At 37.0% G+C, this 26,653-nt stretch overlaps 1 protein-coding gene across 11 annotated transcripts in view; it reads right to left on the bottom strand.

Annotated features, from left to right (window-relative positions):
* The window catches only part of ZZZ3 (zinc finger ZZ-type containing 3), a 110,372-nt gene that overhangs the window by 9,977 nt on the left and 73,742 nt on the right, over positions 1 to 26,653 (bottom strand). For 8 of the 11 annotated variants that reach the window (XM_064588957.1, XM_064588965.1, XM_045897384.3 and 5 more), the window contains 7 exons: positions 14,056 to 14,194; positions 9,888 to 10,035; positions 9,688 to 9,803; positions 8,834 to 8,905; positions 7,711 to 7,812; positions 6,951 to 7,046; positions 4,594 to 4,746 (listed from right to left, as the gene is read on the bottom strand). In XM_064588957.1, coding sequence (XP_064445027.1) covers positions 4,594 to 4,746; positions 6,951 to 7,046; positions 7,711 to 7,812; positions 8,834 to 8,905; positions 9,688 to 9,803; positions 9,888 to 10,035; positions 14,056 to 14,194 — 826 coding nt within the window. Of the gene's footprint in view, positions 1 to 12; positions 226 to 4,593; positions 4,747 to 6,950; positions 7,047 to 7,710; positions 7,813 to 8,833; positions 8,906 to 9,687; positions 9,804 to 9,887; positions 10,036 to 14,055; positions 14,195 to 26,653 lie in introns of those variants that run through there. The other 3 variants (XM_064588963.1, XM_064588961.1, XM_064588962.1) reach the window with 3 other exon arrangements.

Here is a 26,653-nt window from a genome sequence, read left to right as displayed (position 1 = left end):
ATAAAGAATAAAAGAGAAAACAAAAATGTTTGATAATTAAAATGAACTAAGTATAAGAAATACTGACACAGGGACGCTCGGGTGGCTCAGTCGTTAAGCGTCTGCCTTCAGCTCAGGTCATGATCCCGGGGTCCTGGGATCGAGCCCCACACTGGGTTCTCTGCTCCATGGGGGGCCTGCTTCTCCCTCTCCCTCTGCCTGCTGCTCTCCCTGCTTCTTCTTTCTCTGTCAAATAAATAAATAAAATCTTTAAAAAATAATAATAAAATCTTTCAAATTGCTCCTCTAGAGTATCCTCTCCTTCCTCAAGCCCCACAATGGCTTAAAATCTCCCAGTGGCTTCCTGTCTATAGAGACAAGTCCAAAGTCCTCAGCTAACAAAAGATTCTTTACAATCTCACACTTCACCTACCTCATCTCACACTTTCTTTCACCCATTTCAAATTCTTGTCAATTAAAGATGTTAAATTATAGCTACTGCCTTCCTATGTCAGCACAGAGAATGACAAAATAAGTAATGTAATAAATATGTAACACTAATAAATATAATGTGGCCTAACTAATGGGATAAGAAATTTTAAATGAAATTTATTAAATTCAGATATATTTTAAGCTATTACAGAGTAAAAATGCTGCCAAATTTTTTAATTTGCATTTTAGGTCTAAGAATACTATTAAATTTGGTCAACAAGACTAAGAAAAGTTAAATCACCTCACAACCAGCAGGATGGCTACTATCAAAAGAAAAAAAAAAAAAAAAAACAGAAAATAACAAGTGTTGTCAAGGATGTAGAGAAACTGAAACCCTTGTGCACTGCTGGTGAGTAAGTAAATTGTTGCAGCCACTGCAGAGAACAGTATGGCGGTTCCTCAAAAATTGAACGTAGAATTAACATGTGGATCCAGCAATTTCACTTCTGGGTATATACCCAAAAGAACTGAATGCAGGGACTCGAACAGGTATTTGTACACCTATGTTCATGGTAGGATTATTCACAATAGCCAAAAGGTAAAAGCAAACCATGTCCACTGACAGATGAACCAATAAACAAAATGTGGTATATATATACCACGAAATATTATTCAGCTTTAAAAAGGAAGGAAATAGTTATACATGTTATAAGATGGATGAATCTTGAATACATTATGTTAAGAGATATAAGCCAGTCAAGAAAGGGCAAAACCTGCATGATTCCACTTATATGAGGTACCCAGAGTAGCCAAATTCATAGAAACAAAGTAGAATGGTAGCTGCCAGGGGCTGGAAGCAGGAGGCAATGGGGAGATGCTGTTAAATGGTTCAGAGTTTCAGTTTTCCAGGAATTAAAGAGTTCTGGGGATTGGCTGCACAAAAATGTGAATGTAGAGGCGCCTGGGTGGCTCAGTAGGTTAAGCGGCCACCTTCAGCTCAGGTCATGATCCTGGGGTCCTGGGATCGAGCCCCATGTCCGGCTCCCTGCTCAGCGGAGAGCTTGCTTCTCCCTCTCCCTCTGCCTGCCACTCTGCCTACTTGTGCTATCTGTCAAATAAATAAATAAAATCTTTTTTTTTTTTTTAAAGATTTTATTTATTTGAGAGAGAGAGAATGAGAGACAGCACGAGAGGGAAGAGGGCAGAGGGGGAAGCAGACCCCCGCTGAGCAGGGAGCCCGATGTGGGACTCGATCCCGGGACTCCAGGATCATGACCTGAGCCGAAGGCAGTCGTTTAACCAACTGAGCCACCCAGGCGCCCATAAATAAAATCTTTAAAAAAAAAAAATGTGAATGCACTTAACACTACTGATCTATACACTTAAAAACTAGTTAAGATGGTAAATTTAAGGTTATATGTATTTATCACAAAATTTTTTTTAAATACTCATAAACAGTTATGGGCATTTAAAAATAGTTGGGTATTTTTGGGTATAGTTGTTATAATCAGTTTTCAAGTTTACTTAAGGAGGAAATCTACGACTAATTTCAAATGAGGCTAAAATGGTATACAGATTTTAAAACTGTATGGAAGTATATACATGTAATCATATTCTCTCTCTAGATATTGCTTTTTTTTTAAATAAAGATTTTTATTTATTTATTTAACAGAGAGAGAGAGAGAGAGAGTGCACAAGTAGGCAGAGCGGCAGACAGAGGGAGAGGGAGAAGCAGGCTCTCTGCCGAGCAGGGAGCCCGATGCGGGGCTCGATCCCAGGACCCTGGGATCATGACCTGAGCCGAAGGCAGCCGCTTAACCGACTGAGCCACCCAGGTGCCCCTAGATATTGCTTTTCTGAAGAGAAACTGCAATCTGTAAATTTTACCACTAGTGGCTTCATGAATATACATTTGAATAATCAGAATGATTTAAACTGGTGCTCATTTAAAAATAAATAAATTAAATCAACCAAACAAAAGTTAAATCAAATTCAATCTACTACATGTATTAATCTACCCCTCACCTGGCTAAATTTTGTTCATCCTTTAATGCCAACTTGACTAGCACTTCTTTAGAGTTCTTTCACTTAAACTCCAAATCTAAATAAAGTACTTCTTTTTTTTTTAAAGTAGGCTCCGCACCCAGCATGGAGCCCAACATGGGACTTGAACTCACAACCCTGGGATTAAGACCTGAGCTTAAGATCAAGAGTTGGATGCTTAACCAACTGCACCACCCAGGTGCCCCTCAATCATTTTAAAAATAAGAAAATAAGGGGAACAATCAAGCACTTATAATGCCTTTTCCATATGTACCTTCGGGTAATCAAATAGTTGATAAAGAGGGGGTTACTTCACAGAATATTTTATCAAAAAAATAATGAAGAAATGAAGGAATATCACTATTTTGTAACATCGAATGAATTAATGAACCCAGGCAATGATCAACAGCTACTATGTCAAAAAAAAAAAAAAAAAAGACAAGCAGATTGATGAAAGTACACATGAAGTAGTCCTGCTCACCCTAACAAACAAATCTGGGTGGTGTGATCTGTTAAGAGTCTGACTCTTGGGGCACCTGGGTGGCTCAGTCAGTTAAGCGTCTGCCTTTGGCTCAGGTCATGACCTCAGGGTCCTGGGATAGCACCCTGCGACCAGCTCCCTGTTCAGAGGGGAGTCCGCTTCCCCCTCTTCCTCTGCCCTTCCCCTGGCTTGTACTCTTTCTCAAATAAATAAATAAAATCTTAAAAAAAAAAAAAGAGTCTGACTCTTGGTTTCGGCTCAGGTCGTGATCTCAGGGTCATGAGATTGAGCCCTGCATGAGGCTCCACAGTCAGCATGGAGTCTGCTTAAAAATCTCTCTGTCCCACTCTGCTCCTACACCCCGTGCATGCTCGCTTGCTCTCTCTCTCAAATAAATCTTAAAAAAAAAAGCAAAAAACAAATCTGAATCTGGTCAGTCATCTAGACCTACTTTCAATTTACAGAAAATTCAGGGAGCAGAAAAACGGAACTTCTAAGTGACACCAATTATCTAGACCTACTATCAATTTACAGAAAATTCAGGCAACAGAAGACAGAATAACTGACACCAAGGAGAAGCAAACAAAATACACACAGTGGTAAATTCTAATGACCCAATTTTTCAACAAAAAAGTTATAAGAGGAGAAAAGGGGGATGGGAAGGGAAGGAGGAAAGGAGGAAATCTATTGCAATTTATGACTGGGGAAACGTGAACTGAGCTTATGTTTGATCGTATAAACAATTACCTTTTTATAAACATGATAATAACTCTGTTATGTCTGAGACTTGCTCCAAAATAACCCAGGATGGATATGAGGTGGGTAAGAAGTATAGATGAAAATAAGATTGCAACAAGCTGATAACTATTGAAGTTGGATGACAGGTGCATGTGGGTTCATTGTACTACTTTATATTTGCATTTGTTTAAAAAATTTATTTTATTATACATATAATTCATTTTATTATTCTATTTTTTGCATGTTTTTAAGCTTCCTCTCATTTACATAGTATATAATAATATATATTATTAATATATAACAATTTAGCAATGTATTGTTTTTGTTTTTAACAATATATTGTTTTTAAAAAGTCCATAAATTTGCCTGGTAATTAAAAGAAACCAACATTCTCTGAAGGGTAGGAATAATTTAAAAATTCTGATGCTCTTGGGCGCCTGGGTGGCTTAGTTGGTTAAGCGACTGCCTTCGGCTCAGGTCATGATCCTGGAGTCCCGGGATCGAGTCCCGCATCGGGCTACCTTCTCAGCAGGGAGTCTGCTTCTCCCTCTCCCGCTCCCCCCTCTTGTGCTCTTTCTCTCTCTCACTCTCTCTAATAAATAAATAAAATCTTAAAAAAAAATAAAAATAAAAATTCTGATGCTCTCATTCTGTACCCCTGATCTGTATAACACATAAGATAAATATGTTTTTAGGGGCGCCTGGGTGGCTCAGTTGGTTAAGCGACTGCCTTCGGCTCAGGCCATGATCCCAGAGTCCTGGGATCGAGTCCCACATCGGGCTCCCGGCTCAGCGGGGAGCCTGCTTCTCCCTCTGACCCTATCCCCTCTCATGCTGTTTCTCTCTCTCTCTCAAATAAATAAATTAAAAATTAAAAAAAAAAAAAGATAAATATGTTTTTATATAAATAGGTAACTTACTGATGCTTCTTCAATAGCAGTGTTCATGTGGCTATGAAAACAGGATCGGTCATCATCTTCATCCATATATACTGGTGGTTCATGGGAAGTCATGAAAGTGGAAGGTTTAAAGAGATGCTTATTAAGGGGGTGCTGTCGTCTGCTTGTTGAAGACTAAGTGAGAAAACAAATCTTTAATTGAGACACTGGATAATCATTCAAAGAATCAAAGATACTCAAATATAACTATTACTTCCCTCCAAGTCTATCTATTGAAAGGATTTTAGCTCTACCCTTCAGCATAGTCTTATGTGGTTGTTTTTCCTATATTACCTGGAATTTTAAAGCACAACTAGATTAAAAAAAAAATGTAGGGGGAATATCCCAACAACAGTACAATGGATCACATGCTATCTAGCTTGTAATTGGATCCCCAGCATTGATCACACTCTTGATATTCAAATGCTGAGCACTCCTCTTACAGTCATCTTATAGAAGATCAGGGAAGATGAAGTAGCCTAAGCCAGATATATTTAAAGATGGAGGTTAAGTTTCTTGTTCAGGGTGCTGCAGTTAGATAGTGGTAGAACCAAGATTACAAACTAAGCCTGTGTGGGACCAAAGCCCTTACTCTCAAAAAACTGTACAGACTGCCTCTCTTCATAGACAGTATAGCCACAAAGAGTAACCTCATCTACAGGCAGAATCATCATTTCATCTGTTTCAAGATTCAAACTCTAACCGTGACAAAGAATCACTATGTCAGTGGGTGGGCTAGATCACTATAGTCGAAATACTAACTTAAAATTCAGTGCACCCAAAGGAGGGAACACATTTAAGTTTCTTTAGTATTCCTTTGTTATCATTACTAGTCTTAGCTGTGAAAATATAAGGTGCCCAACACACCTAAAGTTAACTTGGAAATTAACCATGAAAATTAGAGCTGTTAAATTAAATATTAAGGTTCCAACATTCCAAAGTTATAGGATGAACTCTACATATTTGATATAAGTAATGCTGTATTTGGGGGGGGTGAATCCAAGATATTTAAATCAACTGACAAATTAAAACAAGCTTCCAAAGCTTGGTAAAAAGATGAAAAACAAAACTTGTAAAACATGGAGCTGTAGAAACAATATTCCTAATGTAAAATCACTTAGTAAGGAAGCTTCAATAAGGAATGGTAACAGCATTAGATATGCTCTTATTTTCTTACGTGAAGGGTGGCAGTGGTGGTGGAGAGGAAATATCAGGATGATTTACTAAGGACATGAAAGAGGCCAATTGTGTGCTTTAGTTTTTGCAATTAAAGCAAAAAATTGGCTACAATTTGATGCAGTGGACTATGTAGGAAAATGATAATAGCTTTTTCACTGTAAAAAGCAGCAGAGAATAGTGGAAAAGGCCTGGGATCAGAATCAGAGGTCAGTGGTTCTCAGACTTAATAGCTATATGACTGAACAACTGACTCCATTTACCTTAAGGCCACTTTGCTGTTTTGTTTTTTTTAAGGCTGTATTTTTAAGTAATCTCTACACCTAACAAAGGGCTCGAACTCACAACCCTGCAATCAAGTCACATACTCTATCTACTGAGCCAGCCAGGTCCCCCAAGGCCTAGTTTTCTCATCTATAAAAATGCTGTAGGGGTGCCTGGGTGGCTTAGTTAACGGTTAAGTGTCTGACTCTTGCTTTCAGCTCAGGTCACGATCTCAGGATCATGGGATCGACCCCCGCATTGGGCTCCATGCTGGGCATGGAACCTGCTTGGGATCCTCCCTCACCCCCTCCCCCTCTATGCCAACCTCCCTTCTTCCCTTCTCCCCCTTCTTAAAAAAAAAAAAAAAAAAAAAAGGATCTAGAGCAGTACCTGACATAAAGCATTCAATAATAATAATAAAAGCTAGCTACTAATATTGTTATTAGTAAAGTGAACGTGATAACACTACCTACACTTCTAGAATTGTAGTGAGGATTAAATAATGTATTTTAATAAATATTCCTATTTTTGGATTTATGTAGCATATCGAAAAACAGAAACTGATTATGTTTGTTGAAGAGTCAAACACCCTAAAATTTTTAACATCACAAAGGCCTTTCTGATATACATTCAATCTACATCTTTCAAGTAGCATCCATTCATATAAACTAACCTATTCCTAAGAAAATAAAGAACATAAAGATCTTTCAATTTCATGGAGTAGCAACAATGGAATCCTATCCTGTGTCCATGCCCAGTATAACAAAATGATTAGAGTAAGTCAGATTTTAAAAATAAAACAACTTTGTTTTGATAAATGTATACACTTTTACATAGCAATTCTGACTTTGATAAGTTTAATCTAAGGTCTAAAGTTTACTTTCCTATTTTCTTTTTACCTTTTTGGAGTATATATATAAGTTTGGTGTTCTGCCTGGGACTGGAATGCCAGCTTTAGTTAGTTTTATGAAATATTTCTGCACTCGGCTGGCAACCTAAGGAGATATGACAAGTCATTTAACATAATTACAAGACATGCAATACCGGAATAGTTTTTTTTTTAATTAAAATATTCCTGTGTATCTTAATGAAGGCTAATAATTTAAAATTTATCATAAATCTAGAAATAATTTTAAAGTGCCAACAAACACACTTATATTTTAAAATCTAGACAAAAAATCATTAAAATACAGGAAATGTGTTTGACTCCAAAGCTAAATACATATTTTCAACTAATGAATGCTCATGCTTATACTATTAAAAACACACCTATTAATCTCAATGGTAACGTGAAGAAGAAAACTGCTAGATTTTTTTTTTTTTTTAAGACAACCACAGAATACTTCCTAAGTATGTCACAAATCTATCAGCACAGTCTAACCAAAAAGTACACAACCTGGTGCACTCACTAAACATTCAACAGACACTAAGTACATTACATTCTTATTTTTCAGTAATGATTGAAGAGAATTATCTCAAGTTGTTTCAGAAATCAACACAAAATATACCATGTTAAAAACAAAACAAAACAAAAAACCACATATTATAGCATTATGTAGCTAAAAATGATGTAGCAGATTTGCTGATGTTAGTGGCATTATCCTTCATTAAAAAACTATCAAAAACATGCCAACAATATGGGGCCATCTCCTCTATTACCTGTTTGGCTGTCCTATTGCCCAGTTCATCTGCTATCTTCTGCCAGCGTCGAGATTCTACTTCTTCAGGAGGGTATTTCAGGAGTAGCTGTTCAAGCTTTTTCTAAGACAAACCGAAGACCAAATTTAAGAAAGTTAATACTGAGTTTCATAAATAAATACATTTACATAAATGAATAAATACATTCACACTTCTTTTTAAACTATTTCCCTCCCCAACTTTGGGGGTTAGGTCACTAGAAATCCTCATAGTAGGAAAAATTTCTAGTAAGGAACATAAGACTTCACAGGAAAAATGAGATTAGAGAATAAACCTATGGAAAACCTTGTAAGATTTTCTATTCGCTTAAGCAAAAACACAGCACCCCCCCCAAAAAATTTTAATTAATAATACTTTACACATCTTAGTAATTTCCATTGACCATCTTTTCTTGCTAGACTATGTATGAGCTTGCTCCTATAGATTTGACAAAAACATCTAAATTCATTCGAATTTAGACAGAATATTTAAGAGACTTTTCCTTCCTTTGTGTGGTCTTCCATTCAAATACTTGATTTTTAAATTCTTACCTATCCCCTAAATTGTTCCACAGTTCTAAAGATGCAGAATAATCTGGATGCTTGAAATGAATTTCCTAAACCTTTTCATAAAACACTGAACTCATTATAGCTCTGGGGTTAATCCTCATATGAAACAGAGATGTGTCTCAAACCTTACTCATGAATAATCCTAGCCATATGCCAAACCGTAACAGAATACTCTGGCGTGGCTTTGTCAGTTCCCCTCCATAACAAAAACAAGAACTCATTCTCAGGCACTGCTTTATTTGGCCCCAGGTTTTACTCTTCCAAAGCTGTATTACAAACACTTTATTCCATCCATTTCACTATCTTTTTCAATCCCCTTCCTATAACCCAGATTCCTTTAAAACCCATCCCCAAACTGGAATTCGTATATTCTCAAAATCCAAAATTCTTGAAGTGTGATAAAAACTATACAGAAATAAGTTTAATATTTTCAGTTCTTAGTTAAAAGGGATCATCTACAACAATATAAACTTAGTCATAATACTGACTCTAATCTAAATCTTTTTTCTTTAACATACACAATTTAGTAACATTACCTGTTCTTCAACAGTCCACAGTTGGTTAAATGTTTCAGGTTTGGTATCATCACAAAGGCGTCCTCTTATCATCTGCATATAAAATAGGGCCTCTGTCAAAAATAATAAAGACTACCATTTGACGTAGCGAAATAAAACACATATTGTGGGATTTTTTTTTTTTCTTTTAAGATTTTGTTTATTTATTTGAGAGAGAGAGAGTGAGCACAAGCATGGAGAGCAGCAGAGGGAGAGGGAGAAACAGGCTCCCTACTGAGCAGGGGGTCCGACGTGGGGCTCAATCCCAGGACTGTGGGATCATGATCTGAGTTGAAGGCAGATGCTTAACCAACTAAGCCACCCAGGTGCCCCCATATTGTGGAATTTTTTGTTAATTTCAAAATATTTTAGTAAATTATTTAATGTGTAATTTTTTTATTATTTACAAAATGTCTTCACATTCCTTTATTTAGTTTTTATACTAGTGGCAAGGCCAGGACTCAAATCCTGGTTAAATTACACTGCACAGACCTCTTATTTTTAGAATAAAGAGGACGTATCACACACTGTAAGGGGCACGTTACAGGTACTACTCGTTTAATCTTCACACAACTCTACAACACAGGTAATATTAATCACATTTCATATAAAAGGGAACTGCAGCTTGGAGGCTTTAATATAAATGACATCTGACATTCCACAGCTAGTAAGTGGTGGAGCTGGGATTCCAACTCAGATTTCTCTTAACATCAAAGTCCATGTCCCCACTATCTTCAGTGAAAGACTGCTTAAATTTTAAGAATACAAACCAGGAAATGTTAAAATATTTTGTCTATAGTTCAAATTTTCCTGCTCCAAAGCTTTATACTGTTTACCTGAGGACGACTGTTTGAGCCTTCAGGACCATCACTCAAAGGCAACATAGAATATGAAAGGGACTCTCCATCCTTCTTAGGATCTAAAGGACTTTTTGGTCTAGCAGGTAAACCTACTAAAAAGAAGACCATGTATAGGATTATTAAAGCAAGACTGCCAGATATTTCTCTATTTAAATTCTTATCATGTAATTTCTTACCTTTATCGAAAACAAGCTTAACTCTCCTAGTATGTCTTTTACGATTTTTAAATTCTCTTTCAAAGTTCCCAAGGCTATTGGTATATTGGTCCCATACAATCTCGGGCAACTGAACAACTCTCTGTGGATATGGAAGCCCTATATCAGCCTGGGAGAAAAAAAAATAAAGTGACAGTCCAAATTTAATTCAAAAAATTATCTACCACAGCCAAATTTTCAGAGGACTCCAAATCCAAATTACCATCAACCAGGCATTTCTGTTCACTGTTAAATCCAAGAGCCAATAAAGTTAGTATAGTCTAAATGTTAAATAGTAAAATGATAGCAAGTAGAGGAAGAATGAGTTAATAAGACAAAGCACTATTTTTAGATATAGCTCTAAAGCTGAACTATATAGACATACTTTATCACTAATACACTTTAAACATAAAATAACAAAAGTAAGAAAGGTTTTATCTTTAAGAACAGCATATGAAATGTGTTTGACTGAAAAAGATGAGATCTGATACACAGAATTCATTTTATTTATTTATTTATTTTTAAAAGACTATTTATTTATTTGACAGAGATCGATACAGCAAGAGAGGGAACACAAGCAGGGGGAGTGGGAGAGGGAGAAGCAGGCTTCCCGCTGAGCAGGAAGTCCGATGCAGGGCTCGATCCCAGGACCCTGGGATCATGACCCGAACCGAAGGCAGACACTTAATGACTGAGCACTCAGGCACCCTCAGAATTCATTTTAAATATACCCCCAAGTTCATGACTTATTCATAAAACAATGAATTATTTTCACTATATATAATTCTTATCACATACACAAAAATTATAACATCTTGAGAATCAAAACCACACATTTAATCTATTTGGAATTCAGTTACTTAACCAACTACCTTTAGAGAAGTCATTAGTTGTCATAATTACTAAAACCAGATCATTATAATCAAAATATCTTTTGATAGGGATTTGGTTTACAGAGGTGTATATTTTTTGTCAGAACTCATAGAACAGTACAATTAGAATTTCTGAATTTCACTGTGTGGAAATCTCACCTTAAAAAAGTTTTAAAAAAGATTAAAAGGTAATAATATGCATCCTGAAGTGTTTTGGTGTAAAGTGTTCATGTCTGCCACTTTGAAATTCATTCTTGAAATAAGATGGAATGAAGGATTGAGTCATACATGATAAAGCAAATATAGTAAAATGTTAATTGTAGAATCTAGCGGTGAATATGTGCATGTTAACTATACAATACTTCCAATTCTTCTGTGTACTTAACATTTTCCATAGTAAAATGCTGAGAAAAACATCAGGTCATAAATTATGAAACTGGCAAGCAAAATCCTGTTTGACACAGTTTTTTTTTTTTTTTATAAAGATTTTATTTATTGGGGCGCCTGGGTGGCTCAGTCGTTAAGCGTCTGCCTTCGGCTCAGGTCATGATCCCAGGGTCCTGGGATTGAGCCCCGCATCGGGCTCCCTGCTCCAGGGGAAGCCTGCTTCTCCCTCTCTCACTCCCCCTGCTTGTATTCCTGCTCTTGCTATATCTCTCTCTGTGCCAAATAAATAAAATCTTAAAAAAAAAAAAAATGTTCCTTGCATTCTATGTGCCAGTATATACCACAAGTTTCCTTAATGTCCACTAAAACAAACAGATCACATGTCAACAACTTAATATAGTAAACCTAAAAAAATAAGTAAATTAAATACAGATGGTACGCAACTTATGATGGCTCAACTTATGATTTTTTGACTTTACGATGGTGCAAAAGTGACGCATGCTTCGGATTTTGAATTGTGATCTCTCCCCAGGGTAGGGATATGTAGTACAATACTCTCTCGTGCTGCTGGGGAGTAGCAGCAAGCCACAGCACCCGGTTAGCCACGGGATCACAAGGAGAGAAAATCTATACACTGACAGCTATTCTGTACCCGTACAACCATCCTCTTTTTGACTTTCAGTGTAGTATTCAATGAATTACATGAAATATTCAATACTTTATTATAAAACAGGCTTTGTGTGAGATGATTTTGCCCAACTGTAGGTTAATGTTAAGTGTTCCGAGAACCTTTATGGTGAGCTAGGCTAAGCTATGTGATGTTCAGTAGGTTAGGTGTATTAAATGCATTTCGACTTACAGTATTTTCAACTTAAGACAGGTTTATTGGGACATAACCCATCATAAGCTGAAATATCTGTATATATAAGTAAACACACACATACACAAAATGGAAAAATCAACTTCTAAATTAAATCCAGTAGAAAAATTTCTTTCCAAGGAACATGTCTTTCACAATTATTAAGTATCTAGATTTAATGTAATTCCATACATTTTGATTAAAAATTATTAAGATGGCCAATATCACATCTCTGTTTCTGAGATAAAGTGAAAAGAAATTAAGTTCTTTTTTTTTTTTTTTAAAGATTTTATTTATTCATTTGACAGAGAGAGACAGCAAAAGAGGGAACACAAGCAGGGGGAGTGGGAGAGGGAGAAGCAGGCTTCCCGCCGAGCAGGGAGCCTGATGTGGGACTCGATCCCAGGACCCTGGGATCACGATCCGAGCCGAAGGCAGACGCCCAATGACTGAGCCACTCAGGCGCCCCGAAAAGAAATTAAGTTCTAAACTAAACCTGGAAGTGGAGAACTAGCAAATAACCAACTGCATATAATTCTAGTAAAAAAGCCTAATTGCAACTTTTTTGCCCACCAGAGAACATGAATAAAGATCAAGGTTAATAATTTTTTTGCTACTATTAACTCTTCTATCACCACCTGTTCTAGTTGAATCAATTGTAAGTAACCACTATAAGTACTATATCTTTTTGCACTAGAAATGTTTAATAATGGCAATGCAGAATCAATAAACACTTAACTGGACTCAAGAGTACAGAGAGGGTAAATAGGGTCCTAAAAAGTTTAGAAGTCTTAGCAAATCAATATATAAATTCCATATTCATTATGATATGAGAAAGTAATGATTGCCAAGTAAATAATATAGCTAGAAAAATCCAAATAATAAATTAATACAACTAAATGAAACAAAGTCCCCAGGGCTGTTCCCTCAACACCTGGTAGACCACTTTTGTGACTCATTAAAAACTGGTAACTAGGGGCGCCTGGGTGGCTCAGTTGGTTAAGCGACTGCCTTCGGCTCAGGTCATGATCCTGGAGTCCCGGGATCGAGTACGGGATCGAGTACCGCATCGGGCTCCCTGCTCGGCAGGGAGTCTGCTTCTCCCTCTGACCCTCCTCCCTCTCAGGCTCTCTGTCTCTCATTCTCTCGGTCTCAAATAAATAAATAAAATCTTTAAAAAAAAAAACAAAAAAAAACAAAAAAACTGGTAACTAATACCTATACTAACTTATTGTTTTGTTTTTTAAGGTGGAGAAGTTTCTTTATCATAGTTTCTCAGTTTTAATGTTTTCACACAATGCTGATTAATATTATGCCTCTCAAATTTATTAAATTTGAGTCCCTAATTCAAGATACATACTACAGTATAAATACACATCTAGATTATCCATACTTACATACAAGAGAGTTATAAAAACATGAATCACTTTCAAATGATTTAACTGTTAAATACGAAAGTTCTGTTTTAAGGAAAAGAGAAAATTAAAAGGAATTTTTACACTAAAGTAAAGGACGTTACAAGGGCATTAAAATTTATACTTCCTCTTCATAGACTTGGCAACCATAACCTTAAAGACATTTGAAATAGTTTTTTGTTTTTATCACCAATGTTTTCTATCACACTTCATGGAGAGTTACAAAAGTACCTCAAAACTAAAGCAGTTAAAAGTATTTTTTCTTTTCGCTTTATTAATTCTTAAGTTGTGAAAGAAGAAGGAAAACCCTCTTTTCCTTTTTACCTAAGATGGGAAAGGTAACAGGAAAAGATCCTAAAAATGGCTACGGAATGGGACATCAAGTTCCTAATATAAATATCCAGTTAAACCTCTCGGCTATTTTCATTGGAGTATATTCTGTTCGGGGGCGGCGGGGGCAGGGATGCTTAAGAAGGCAGTATCCTGCCTCAGTAGTATGGGTAGTTTAGAAGGGAAAAAAATTAAACATTTAAAAAAGTACATACCCATATTAAAAGAATAAATCAAGTTATTACCGAATATATTTCAATAAATCTTAAAAAGTGCTCAATATATACCTTCTTCTGGAGTTTCTCCACAAATCCAATGGGATTTTTTAGTGCTTCTTTCTGGTGTTTGCCTAAACTTTCAAGGTCTTGGACTGCTTGAGAACGTTGAGCTTCGAGTACAGCAATCGTCTGTAACAGTCTCTGATAACTACAGAGACAAAGAAAAATACCTCACTAAAATTTTCTAGTAACAACAATAAATAAAAACTGAGTTCAAGCCATGATCTACTATTAAGCCACACAGTCTTTTTAAAGTTACCTGAAAGAGTTTAGTAAAACATATTACTGGGAATAAATGAGGTCTTCCTGAGTTACGAAGTACCTAGTCAGAAAATATCAGTTAGAGAAAGCAAAGCCTTATTTCCCCATCCTAAGTTTTTACCTCTTGAACCTGAGTAAGTACAGAAAATTAGAAGGCATCTTGACTTTCCAACAAAGTCATTAAGAAACTGCTAAATAAAAAACAATAAAATCATAAGGTTTTAGCACTAGGAGGGATCAGCAAGTTCAGCCCCTCTGTTGTATTCTGTTGGAATAAGGAATCCGAGGCACATTTTCTTGCCCAGAGTTAAGCCAACTGTACAATAATTAAGACATGATTTTAGGCGTCATGGTTCTCATTTGCTCTTTCCATTATACTTTCACTCTACAGGAAGTTTACTTTCCAAGCAATTCTTAAGTATTGAACATTTTTAAAGAAGAAAGGCCTTAAAGATACTTACTCCCTACCTACAAAGGTCTGTTTAGCACAACATATAATTTTACCCACACAAACCTACTATCTGCCATTATCCTGAAATCCACTATGGTACTAGTTAATTCTCTTCGTCTCTCTCACTTTGATTCAGATTGTCCTGCCTCTCTAATGTCTATTTTCAAATATCAATGCACATATGGGAATATGTTAGCCCAAAAGTCCTGAATGTTCAAATACACTTTTGCAAAAAGAATGAGGAAAAAAAAAAAAAAAGTCATTCCAAGTTTGCTTCAAAATAAGTGGTTAAGTCCTTAAATGTATAGGTAAAACAATTTTTCTTTATGGCTTCAGCTAAATTTCACTGCATTTCCCAACTAGACTGTAAACTCCATAATGGCAAACACATCTGAGAAGTTCACGGTTTTGTTTATCCAGTGTGTAGCACACTTCCCAGGACAGAGATGATCGATAAATATTTTTGAATGAACAAATGAATAGACATGTCTTGTGCAATCAAAAAGTATACTGAATCTTTTAAGTTCAGAAGTCAGCAAACTAGCAGAAATTTCAAAGGTAAAACAACGCAGTTTTGAGGCTCACAGCCACAGCATAATTGCAACATGGCATTCTCTATCAGGACACTTCTCCAGCCCCTGCCCACAACATACCTATTCTTGCTCTTGAAATGTTAATAATTAAGGTAAAAACTAATAACACTGAAGGGTAAGACTCCTCTCAAGCGAGAGATACTTTATTTAAAAGTTAGAACATAATTGGAAAGCAGGAACCATACCAAGTCACTCCTGGATAAGTTACAGAGGTTAAGTCTAAACCCACTTCCACGAAGCCCCCATTTGCTGTGAGGTATATGGAGTGCACAAACCCTGCCTGTGCTGGCTATTTCCATGAGGCAGGCTCACCGAGGCACAATGTTAGGATGATGGTAGTGAGCTAAGTACTAGAACCTATCCTCTCTACAATACTCTTGACTGGCATACTTCACCTCCAGAACTCCTTCCCCACTAGCTGAATAACCAAAGATTTGTCATGGTGTCCTTATGACTGATCTCTGTTTTAAGCAAGACTTATATATTTCTGTATCATTAATATAAAAATGAATATGAGTCTATTAAACTTGTAGCAAACTGCTCTAAGCACAATAACAATTAATAAGGAACAAGTAAGAACATAGTTATGGAAAAAATAAGCACAGGCTTGAAAAAAAGTGCTGTAGTCAGTTGTTGATGCTGGGAAGAAAGGCCTCCTCTCTTTGAAACCAATAAACTGTTAACAATTTTTACTGTATTTAAATTATTTTTTAAGAAGAGATGACAAAACAGAACTCTTCAAACTCTATTTGCTTCTCTTTAACCAAGATAAAATGATTAACAAATTGAAAGTCCCACGATAAACACTGGTAAAAGACTTAAAGTCTGGAATAAGTGAAAAGACTGTAAGAAAGCGGTAAACTCAAGTCTTCTAGACCAACTAATTTGAATCATTTGAGTACTCTTTAGAGTCCTCAGAGATTTTTTTTTTTAAGATTTTATTTATTTGACAGAGACAGAGACAGTGAGAGAGGGAACACAGCAGGGGGAGTGGGAGAGGGAGAAGCAGGCCCCCCATGGAGCAAGGAGTCCGATGCGGGGCTCGATCCCAGGACCGTGGGATCATGACCTGAGCCGAAGGCAGACGCTTAACGACTGAGCCACCCAGGCGCCCCTAAAGTCCTCAGAGATTTTACCAGTAAAATTACCATATATATTCCTATGCAGAAATGGAAGCAATCATAAAAAACTAGGGTGACATCTAAAAAAACCAGTATGATACAGTCAAATCTATTTTCAATCCCTCCCACCTACCCAACCACTTCACCTCCAAATGCACACTACTAGAAACTGATCCAGACATCAATCAAGGCAAGACTCATTTGTTCACTAATTTGATAATTATTTACTGAGAGAATTAAGGCACTATCCTAAAAGCGTTAGTAATTATCAAAGCAAATCAGGCAGGCATGGACTTAGGTATAACAGAGAAGGAAAAAACTGTATGGAAGTGAATGGATAGGACAGTGAATGGATGTTGTTGGGGACAGAGGATGGGTATGTGAGGTCCATCATCCTAGCCTGTCTACGTTTTTGTATGTTTGAAATTCTCCGCAATGAATTATAAAAGAAAACTTCAACTTCAATCCAAATTAATGGAGGAATTAACCACTGTACTCTTCCTAGGCTGGTCAGATCACACCTGCTACTGTATTCAGCTTTGCTTTAAGAGAGACAACCAGGTTCATGAAGAGACAAGGTGGATGAGAAAGTATGTAATAAGAAATAACAAGTGTCTTAACATTTACTGAATGTATACTATAAGCCAGACACTGTATTTTAAGTATAATAACACAGTCCTCACTATAAACTTACAAGACAGTACCATTATCACTATTTCACAAATAAGGAAACCAAGGCACAGACGAAGTGATTTGTCAAGATCATACCAGCCATTTATTTTGGAGATGTGATGTGAGGAATGGTTAAGATTCTGAGAATATTTACCCAAGAAATTAAAACCTCCAACAGAATATTGTTTCCATCTTTATTTAACACACAGCTACGTAGAAAAGGAAATAGACTTTTACAGGTTATAAAGAGTCAAACCAGAATCAAATTGTGATAAAGGCACAATATGAAGAAAAACACTGTCTCAGTCAAAACCAGTAAAAGATGGCAGTATAGCACCCAATCACCACAGATGTTCACACAGATATTTAAAGGAAATTCAAGCACTAAAAATACTGCAACTCTTTAATTCCAGCAAAACAGGCTACTTTCACACATTTGCTACTACTCACTCAACCAAGTAATCTGTAGAATGATTTTTTAAATGTATATACTTTTGTGTGAATGAAAGTATAGTTACAGCATTCCCACAAGGACAACTTTGTATTAAACCTATCAAAAATTATTTGTTATCTATTTCTAAACTAAATCCACTGCTACAAATAGTAGGCTTGCCTGTGGCAAAGAATTGTTAATTTTATTGTCTCACGTCTTCAATGTAAAGTAAGTTTAGCTTTTATACTGTGTAATTTTATTTTATTAAAATATTAATACTCTCCAGTTCTAAATCTAAGTTATTTTCACTACCTTCATTATCCAAGTCCTCCTGAATTCTTTATTCACATCTGTGAATATAAAACATTGACATAGGGGCATCTGGGTGGCACTGTCAGTTAAGTGCTGACCCTTGATTTTGGCACAGGGCATGATCTCAGGGTCATGAGATCAAGCCCCATGCTTTGCGGAGTCTGCTTAAGACTCTCCCTCTGCCCATCTTGCTCTCTTTCTCTAAAATAAATAAATGAATCTTAAAAAACAACAACAACAACAACAACAACAACTATTCTAGGGGCACCTGGGTGGCTCGGTCAGTTGAGCATCAGACTCCATTTCAGCTCAGGTCTTGATGTTGGGGGTTGTGTGGGTTCAGGCCCCACACATAAGGCTCTACGCTGGGCCTACTTTAAAAAAAAAAAAAAAAAAAAAAACACTATTCTAGGGACGCCTATGTGGCTCAGTCGGTTAAGTGGCTGCCTTCAGCTCGGGTCGTGATCCCAGGGGCCTGGAATCGAGTCCCACATCGGGCTCCCTGCTCGGTGCAAAGTCTGCTTCTCCCTCTGCCTGCTTGTGCTCTCTCTCTCTCCATCTGAGAAATAAATAAAATCTTAAAAAAAAAAAAAAACTATTCTAGATCAGAGGTCTACGACCTTTAGCCTGTTTCTGTAAGTAAAGTGTGTGTGTGTATGTTTATTTTGGGAGAGAGAAAGAAATGGGGAAGAGGGAGAGAGAGAATCTGAAGTGGGCTCCACACCCAGTGCAGAGCCCAACATGGGGCTTGATCTCACAACCCTGAGCCAAAATCAAGAGTCAGATGCTTAATCAACTGAGCCACCCAGGCCCCCTCTATAAATAGTTTTATTAGAACATAGCCACACTCATCTGTTTAGATAATGTCTATGGCTGCTTTCTAAATACAATGACAGAGTGGAGTAGTTGCAAAGCGCAGTTGATTCCCAAAGCCAAAATTATTTATTATCTGACCATTTAAGAAAAAGTCTGCTGGGCCCTGCTCTAGATTAAAGATACAGAGACATGACAACCAAGTATAATATATAATCATGAATTAGGTCCCAGAGAAGGGGAAATAAACATTTCGGGGATATTTCTGGGTACAGACAGAAAAATGTAAATACAGATTGTGGATTATATATTTCATTCTATCAATGCCAGACTACTGAGGTATAATAAGGTATTTAAGGTTATGCAAGAGAATATTCTTTTTTTTTTTTCAGATTTATTTGAGAGACAGAGAGTACAGAGCGAGAGAGAGCACGAGTGGGGGGTGGGGGGAGAGCAAGAAGCAGACTCCCCACTGAGCAGGGAGCCCGATGCAGGGCTCGATGCCAGGACGCTGGGATAATAACCTGAGCCGAAGGCAGACACTTAACCGGCTGAGCCACCCAGGCACCCCAAAGAATATTCTTCTTTTTAGGAGATACATACTAAAGTAAAGGGTGATGAGTCTACAATATACTTTTAAATGTCTCAGCTTAAAAAAATTAAAAAAGGGGGGAGCGCCTGGGTGGCTCAGTCATTAAGCGTCTGCCTTTGGCTCAGGTCATGATCCCAGGGTCCTGGGATCGAGCCCCACATCGGGCTCCCTGCTCAGCAGGAAGCCTGCTTCTCCCTCTCCCACTCCCCCTGCTTGTGTTCAATCTCTCGCTGTGTCTCTATCAAATAAATAAATAAAATCTTAAAAAAATAAAAAAGTATATGGGATGGGAAGGAAGATGAGGGTAAAGGGAGAGAGGGAGAGAATATTACAAAATGTTAACAACTGATGAATTTAGCTGAAGGCGATACAGATGCTTACCATACTATTCTTCCAGCCTTTTAAACTTTTATAATTTCCTAAATAAAAACTGAGTAATGAAGAAGCAATTCATTACACTTTGCTACTGAAAAAGAACAGCTTGATTATCCTATGAACACTGAACTTAATTAAATAACACTGAAAAAAAAAACTAGAGGAAGTAAGGCAACATAAAAATAAATGTATTCAGGGACGCCTGGTGGTTCAGTGGGTTAAGTGTCCCACTCTTGATTTTTGGCTTAGGTCATGATCTCAAGAGTCATGAGATGATGCCCCATGTCAGGTTCCACGCTCAGCACAGAGTCTGCTTGAGATTCTCTCTCTCCCTTTCCCTCTGCCTAGCCCCCACCCCACACTCTCGCTCAAATAAATAAATATTTTAAAATGTTTAAAAATGTATTCATTTAACTATACTGTACAAAGAAAAGGGAAAGAAGTATAGAAAAAACTTAAAAGCTAACCAATATGTTTTCACATGTATGCACGTGTACAAATGCACACATGTATGCACTGGTGAACAGGAGGAAGTAAGAGAAAAAAGAGCAAGACATATGCTGGATATCATTTTCAACAGGATAAAACTATATAAAGTGGATCAGTTCTCAAGAATAACAATCAGGCAATTTTAAACAGCAATATATTCCATCCTAACACCTTACCAGTGTAAAACAGTTTTGGGGGAAATGCTTCAATTTACTCTACACCATCATTTCAAATCATGTATGGTACTTCTACTTTCAGCAAAATACTGAGCTCAATATATAAATGATTGAAGAGAAATTATTTTGATATAAGCAGAACATACATATTTTAAAATCAATTTAGTAAAAGAAAAGCTGTATGATACTTTTTCTTTCTTTATGAAGGGTTTCAAACACTGAAACTGTAGAACAGCAAAAATTCAATAATTCATAAATGATTTCTCATTTACTATGAAAATCAAAAGTCATTAAGAAGATGAATAAAAAGCCTTTTATGATACTCTGTGTTAAGACAGAAATGAATACCTTAGTTTCTGATAATATGCCTTTCCAGGTATAATGATCAATTCTGCATTGAAAAATAACTAAAAATGCTGAATTAAAGACAAGTTAAGAAAAAAAACATGTACCTGTTTATTTTAAAATCATGGAAAAACTGATAAGATACTAAGACTTCTTTTATTAATAGGCCAAAATCTAAGTGAAGGCATAAACTGGACCATGTAAGTCTGGGCTCAATTTTCTGTACTTCACTTGCCCAGGAAACAGAAGACAAAGCCACTGAGGTAAGTAGTCTAATAAGAGATGCTCTTCCTTCAGGACCTCTCACTCCCATCCCATAGAAGAGTTGCTTTGTAGGCGCCCAGGTGGCTCAGTCGTTAAGCGTCTGCCTTCAGCTCAGGTCATGATCCTAGGGTCCCGGAATCAAGTCCCACAACGGGCTCCCTGCTTGGCAGGAAGCCTGCTTCTCCCTCTCCCACTCCCCCTGCTTGTGTTCCTGCTCTCACTATCTCTCTCTGTGTCAAATAAATAAAATCTTTAAAAAAAAGAAGAAGAAGAGTTGCTTTGGGACGGAGAAAAGGAGCAGATAAAAATTTCAACCACAAAAAGCTGTCACCATAAGAAAGTCCAAATAATATTACCTGGGTGGCCTTAAACAACCAAAACCACGACTACAGTTTAAAGCAGTGCTTCTGGACTGATGCACACACACCCATCCCCCACCAAGATACCCACAGAGGCAAATGCAGTTTTCTCTGGAAGAATACATATTCATCCTAGGCCTCAAAGATAACCCATTAAGAATTTTCCAAAGAAAGTAAAGAGCATCTATTTAAAAATTACCAAGCATACAAAAAAGCAAGACAGAGTAATAAAAGACAAGCTTGAAAACAGCTACAGGGAATAGGAAACTACAAAAACTAAGATGCTTTGAAAAGGAAGCAAATTCAAAAACATTTTTTAAGGATTTTATTTATTTATTTGACAGACAGAGATAGCAAGAGAGGGAACACAAGCAGAGAGAGTGTGAGAGGGAGAAGCAGGCTTCCCGCTGAGCAGGGAGCCCGACGCGGGGCTCAATCCCAGGACCCTGGGTTCATGACCTGAGCCAAAGGCAGACACTTAATGGCTGAGCCACCCAGGCACCCCGCAAATTCAAATTTTTAAGATATGATAATTAAAACTAAAAGCTCAATGGGGACAAATTTCCTCTTTCAGAAAATACAGATGATGTAAATTCAGAAGAACCCTTCATTGAAGACAAGCTGGAAAAAATATTTAAAAGCTCTTAAAAGTCGCAAAGAGCTAACAGACTCATGAGACGGTACCAAATTAAGATCCATGGTAAGATGAAAACCAGAAAGTTAAAACATGTTTGGGGGCACTCTTGCCCTGGAGCAATTTATTGACTGGATTGAACAGGAAGCTGAGCAGTGTTTTTGATAGCTTAAAATGATAGAAGATTAAAATTGGGAGTGTAGAGCCTACCAAAGGTAGAGGCTCTGGAAAACAAACCTAAGCTTTGGTCTTGTATCCTGGAGGACACACCCTCGGAGTAAGGGTGAAAAGGAAGTAAACAGCCCTCTCAGAGTGGACTAGGATATCTCAGTTTGTAATTAACTAGTAAGACTGAAAATGCAGACACACCAAGACCCAGACATCCCATATGTAGTATATAACCTCAAGAAACTCTTGAATATACATAATGGCATGTATTTACTGCAGACTTATTCATGATAATCCAAAACCAAAAACAACCCAAATGTCCACCTAAAAAAAAAACAACAAAGAGATAAACTGTGGTATAGATATGCAGTGGAATACTATACAGCAATGAAAATGAACAAAGTACATCTATGTGTACTAACACAGATGACTATCACAAACGTAATAAATCACAAAAGAGTACATGCAGTGTGGTTCAAAAACTAAACTTTATTATTTAGGGATACACACATAAGTAGTAAGACCTTTTAAAACAGCAAAGAAGGATTTTCACAAAAGTGAGATAATGGTTATCTCCAAGAAAAGTAAGGGAATGTAACTAAGGAACTATTCACAGAGGAGGACTTCTGGAGTACTATCCATATTGTGTATCTTAACCTGGATTGTGGTTAAACAATTATAGGCTGTTTGATTTCATAGTTATTCCATATCTGCATGTCAATATTTCATTAGTATTATATGTATGAGATATTGCACTTTTTTAAAGGGAAAGTTTTCTAGGAAGAAAATGTTACAGAGAGAACACTTCTACTTCTAGAACTTTAAGATTCACAGAGGAGTCCTGGTTCAAGTCCCAGCTCTACCAGCAACTAACCATGGGATGTTATTCAAGTCATTAAACCTTGGGCCTTGGCTTCCTCAGCTACAAAATGAGAAGAATGGACCAGGTAAGTAATTCTAAAAGCTTTTTGCAAAGTAAAATATTCTATGATTATAAGCCATTTGTTCAATTCTGGTCATTCACTGTATAATGCTAAGTGAAATAAGTCAGTCAAGAGAAAGACAAATACCATATGCTTCCATTCATAGTGGAATTAAATAAGCAAAGGAGTAAAAAAGAGAGAGAGAGACAATCCAAGAAACAGACTCATAACTCTAATAGAGAATAAACTGATGGTTACCAGAGAGGATGTGAGTGGTGGGTGGATGCATGAAACAGGTGATGGGGATTAAGGAGTACACTTGTGATGAGCACTGAGTAACGTACAGAATTGCTGAATCACTATATTGTACACCTGAAATTAATATAACACTGAATGTTAACTACACTGGAATTAAAATAAAATAAAAATACAAAAAAATTTTTTAAAAAATACAAAAAAATTCTGGTCATCATTATTTCACATTTTTTCTGAGTTAAAAATGGGCTCACTTAATACTGTATACATAAACACAGCATTAAGTCGATCTTTTCTTCATACAGAATCCTATTTGAGACCTGGGTTTATCAGCTCTGCCCATAGCAAGAAGTATGCCAAGTAACTGATCTAAGGGATAAGTTTCCCCTACTTCACAATGTCTACTCATGATACATTAATGAGTATTTAATTAATGATACATTAATGAGGCTTTACTCTCACAAAGGTTACTTCCAAAATGAAATTATGTGAAATATAATGGCTATGGTTTATGAAGAAATTGGCTGTTCTGGCTGTGGGTCACTGAACAGTGTACTTCCTGAAGGCAAGCATTTTAAGGTGCACCCATGCCACAGTTTTTAAGTATGTCTTATCTCATTTATTATATTGTGCGATCCCTGAAAGGAAGTCCATTTTTCTATTTCTTGTACTGTTCCATAGCACATTAAGATTCAAAAGAGATATAGAAAGTGCTCATAAAGATGAAAGCAAAAGATGAAAACAAAAACCACAAAAGAAAATATAAATAACTGAATAGTTATTTGGGTGACTTTTCAGTGGTTAAATGACTGTATACAGAACACTATTATAATGGTATGTATGCTCTTATAAGTTTTTTAGGTATGCTAAAGATACATATAGCCTGGGTCCTTTTCCACATGTAAGACTTAGAGGGACAGATAAAAAGCATACTTACCAAGTTTACGGATGACATGAAGCTGAGAAGGATAGCAAATACTGTAGATGAAAAAAATCAGGATTAAAAAATAACAAGCAAGCTAGAATACTAGACAAGATGAAATTTAACCACATAAACAAAAATATGGTATTGAACTACAAAACAGGCAAACAAATACAGGATGGCATGAACTTGCCTTAACAAGCACAGAAAATTGTGAGCCTCCCAAATGATCCTAAGTTCAATTATGATGTTAAAGTGTGAAGTAGCTGCTCAAAAACATGTAGTATTAGCTTAAACTTGTATGAACCCATTCAAACACTTACCAAGTATGCTCACTGTGTATATAGCACTAAGTCAGCCATTCTGAAGGATACAAGTATAATCAACATGCAATCCCACATCTTAATCATTACAATTAAGACAGTGTGCATGTGTATATTGGTAATTGCTTATTTAAATACTAAAAAACAAGGAAGCTTATAAAATTCCTAGTCAATTCCCAAAATCGACAAAAATTATAATGATTAATATACTGCAAGAGAAAAACATACATAAAATTTGACCAACCATGTTATAAACAAAGTGATCATTCCTGGGAGCCACAAGCACTATTTCATAGAAGAAGTAAAAACCAAGTAAACACTGAAAATTTGTGTATTTCAATAGAAAAGAAGGTTAAGATATTCCAGGTAGAATAAATAGTACAAGGAAAAGCACAATGGCAGGTTAAGTGCGACACACACTGAAATAAGTGATAGTCTAGAGAAAATACATGAGGGGAAATGGAGAACACAAAATAAAAATCTTTAAATGAAAGAACTATAGGTGCGCCTGGGTGGCTCAGTCGTTAAGTGTCTGCCTTCGGCTCAGGTCATGATCCCAGGGTCCTGGGATCGAGCCCCACATCAGGCTCCCTGCTCAGCGGAAGCCTGCTTCTCCCTCTCCCACTCCCCCTGCTTGTGTTCCCTCTCCCACTGTGTCTCACTCTGTTAAATAAATAAATAAAATCTTTAAAAATAAATAAAATAGAAGAACTATAGATTCAACAGGACAAGAAATATGAGTTCTAGGGGCGCCTGGGTGGCTCAGTTGGTTAAGCGACTGCCTTCGGCTCAGGTCATGATCCTGGAGTCCCGGGATCGAGTCCCACATCAGGCTCCCTGCTCAGCGGAAGCCTGCTTCTCCCTCTCCCACTCCCCCTGCTTGTGTTCCCTCTCCCACTGTGTCTCACTCTGTTAAATAAATAAATAAAATCTTTAAAAATAAATAAAATAGAAGAACTATAGATTCAACAGGACAAGAAATATGAGTTCTAGGGGCGCCTGGGTGGCTCAGTTGGTTAAGCGACTGCCTTTGGCTCAGGTCATGATCCTGGAGTCCCTGGATCGAGTACCGCATCGGGCTCCCTACTGGGCAGGGAGTATGCTTCTCCCTCTGACCCTCCCCCATCTCATGCTCTCTGTCTCTCATTCTCTCTCTCAAATAAATAAATAAAATCTTTAAAAAAAAAAAAAAGAAATATGAATTCTAGTCCCATTCTGAGAAGATCAAATAGATGAGCTTATCAGGCTTTCAGTCTCCTCTTCTACAAAATAAGAGTCTCTAAAATCACTTTCCATTTCCAGAATTCCCGGAGATACTGCTTGAGCACCTATATTTAAAAACAAAAACAAAACTCCACAGATAATTCTGAAACATGTCCTTCATAAAGAAATACCATTCTAATGCAATAGGGAGCAGCTGCAACTTTTGAACCATGATGATATAAGAAAATCTTTGCATGTGGAAGGCTAATATGGCTGCAATGTTTAAGATAAACTTGAGAAAATGGCAAAAGAAACCACAGAGAAAGCAATGTAGCCAATGTATAAGATTACATCCTGAACACCATATTTAACACTGAAGTATACTCAGAAGTTGTTAACCAGCTAGGGTTCTGAAAAGCAGAAAAGTTAAAGAAATGTAGATGATCCGAGAGAACATATGAAAGTCTGCTATATAGAAAAAGGAAGAGACCTATTTCAAGTCACCTCGAAGTCAAACTCCCATCACTAAGCAGAAGTTCTAGGGAAGAATCTGAGGCTCAATAAAAGCAAAGATTTCATAAAGTGGTGAGTTCTCGGGGCGCCTGGGTGGCTCAGTCGTTAAGCGTCTGCCTTCGGCTCAGGTCATGATCCCAGGGTCCCGGGATCAAGCCCCACACTGGGCTCCCTGCTCAGTGGGAAGCCTGCTTCTCCCTCTCCCACTCGCCCTGCTTGTGTTCCCTCTCTCGCTGTGTCTCTCTCAAATAAATAAAATCTTAAAAAAAAAAAAATCACAAAGTAGTGAGTTCTCTGTCACTGTTAAGTTCAAATAGATACTGAATAATCACCATCAAAGGATACTGCAGAGGTATTGTATTAGGTGGAAATCTGGACAAAACTTATATCAAGGCCATTCCAAAACAAAG

This window comes from Mirounga angustirostris, unplaced genomic scaffold, assembly GCF_029215605.1.
Source record: "Mirounga angustirostris isolate CCGP_5_RB_7025 unplaced genomic scaffold, mMirAng1.0.hap1 SCAF_4, whole genome shotgun sequence".
Lineage (NCBI taxonomy): Eukaryota > Metazoa > Chordata > Mammalia > Carnivora > Phocidae > Mirounga > Mirounga angustirostris.
This window is presented reverse-complemented; position numbering and strand designations above follow the sequence as displayed.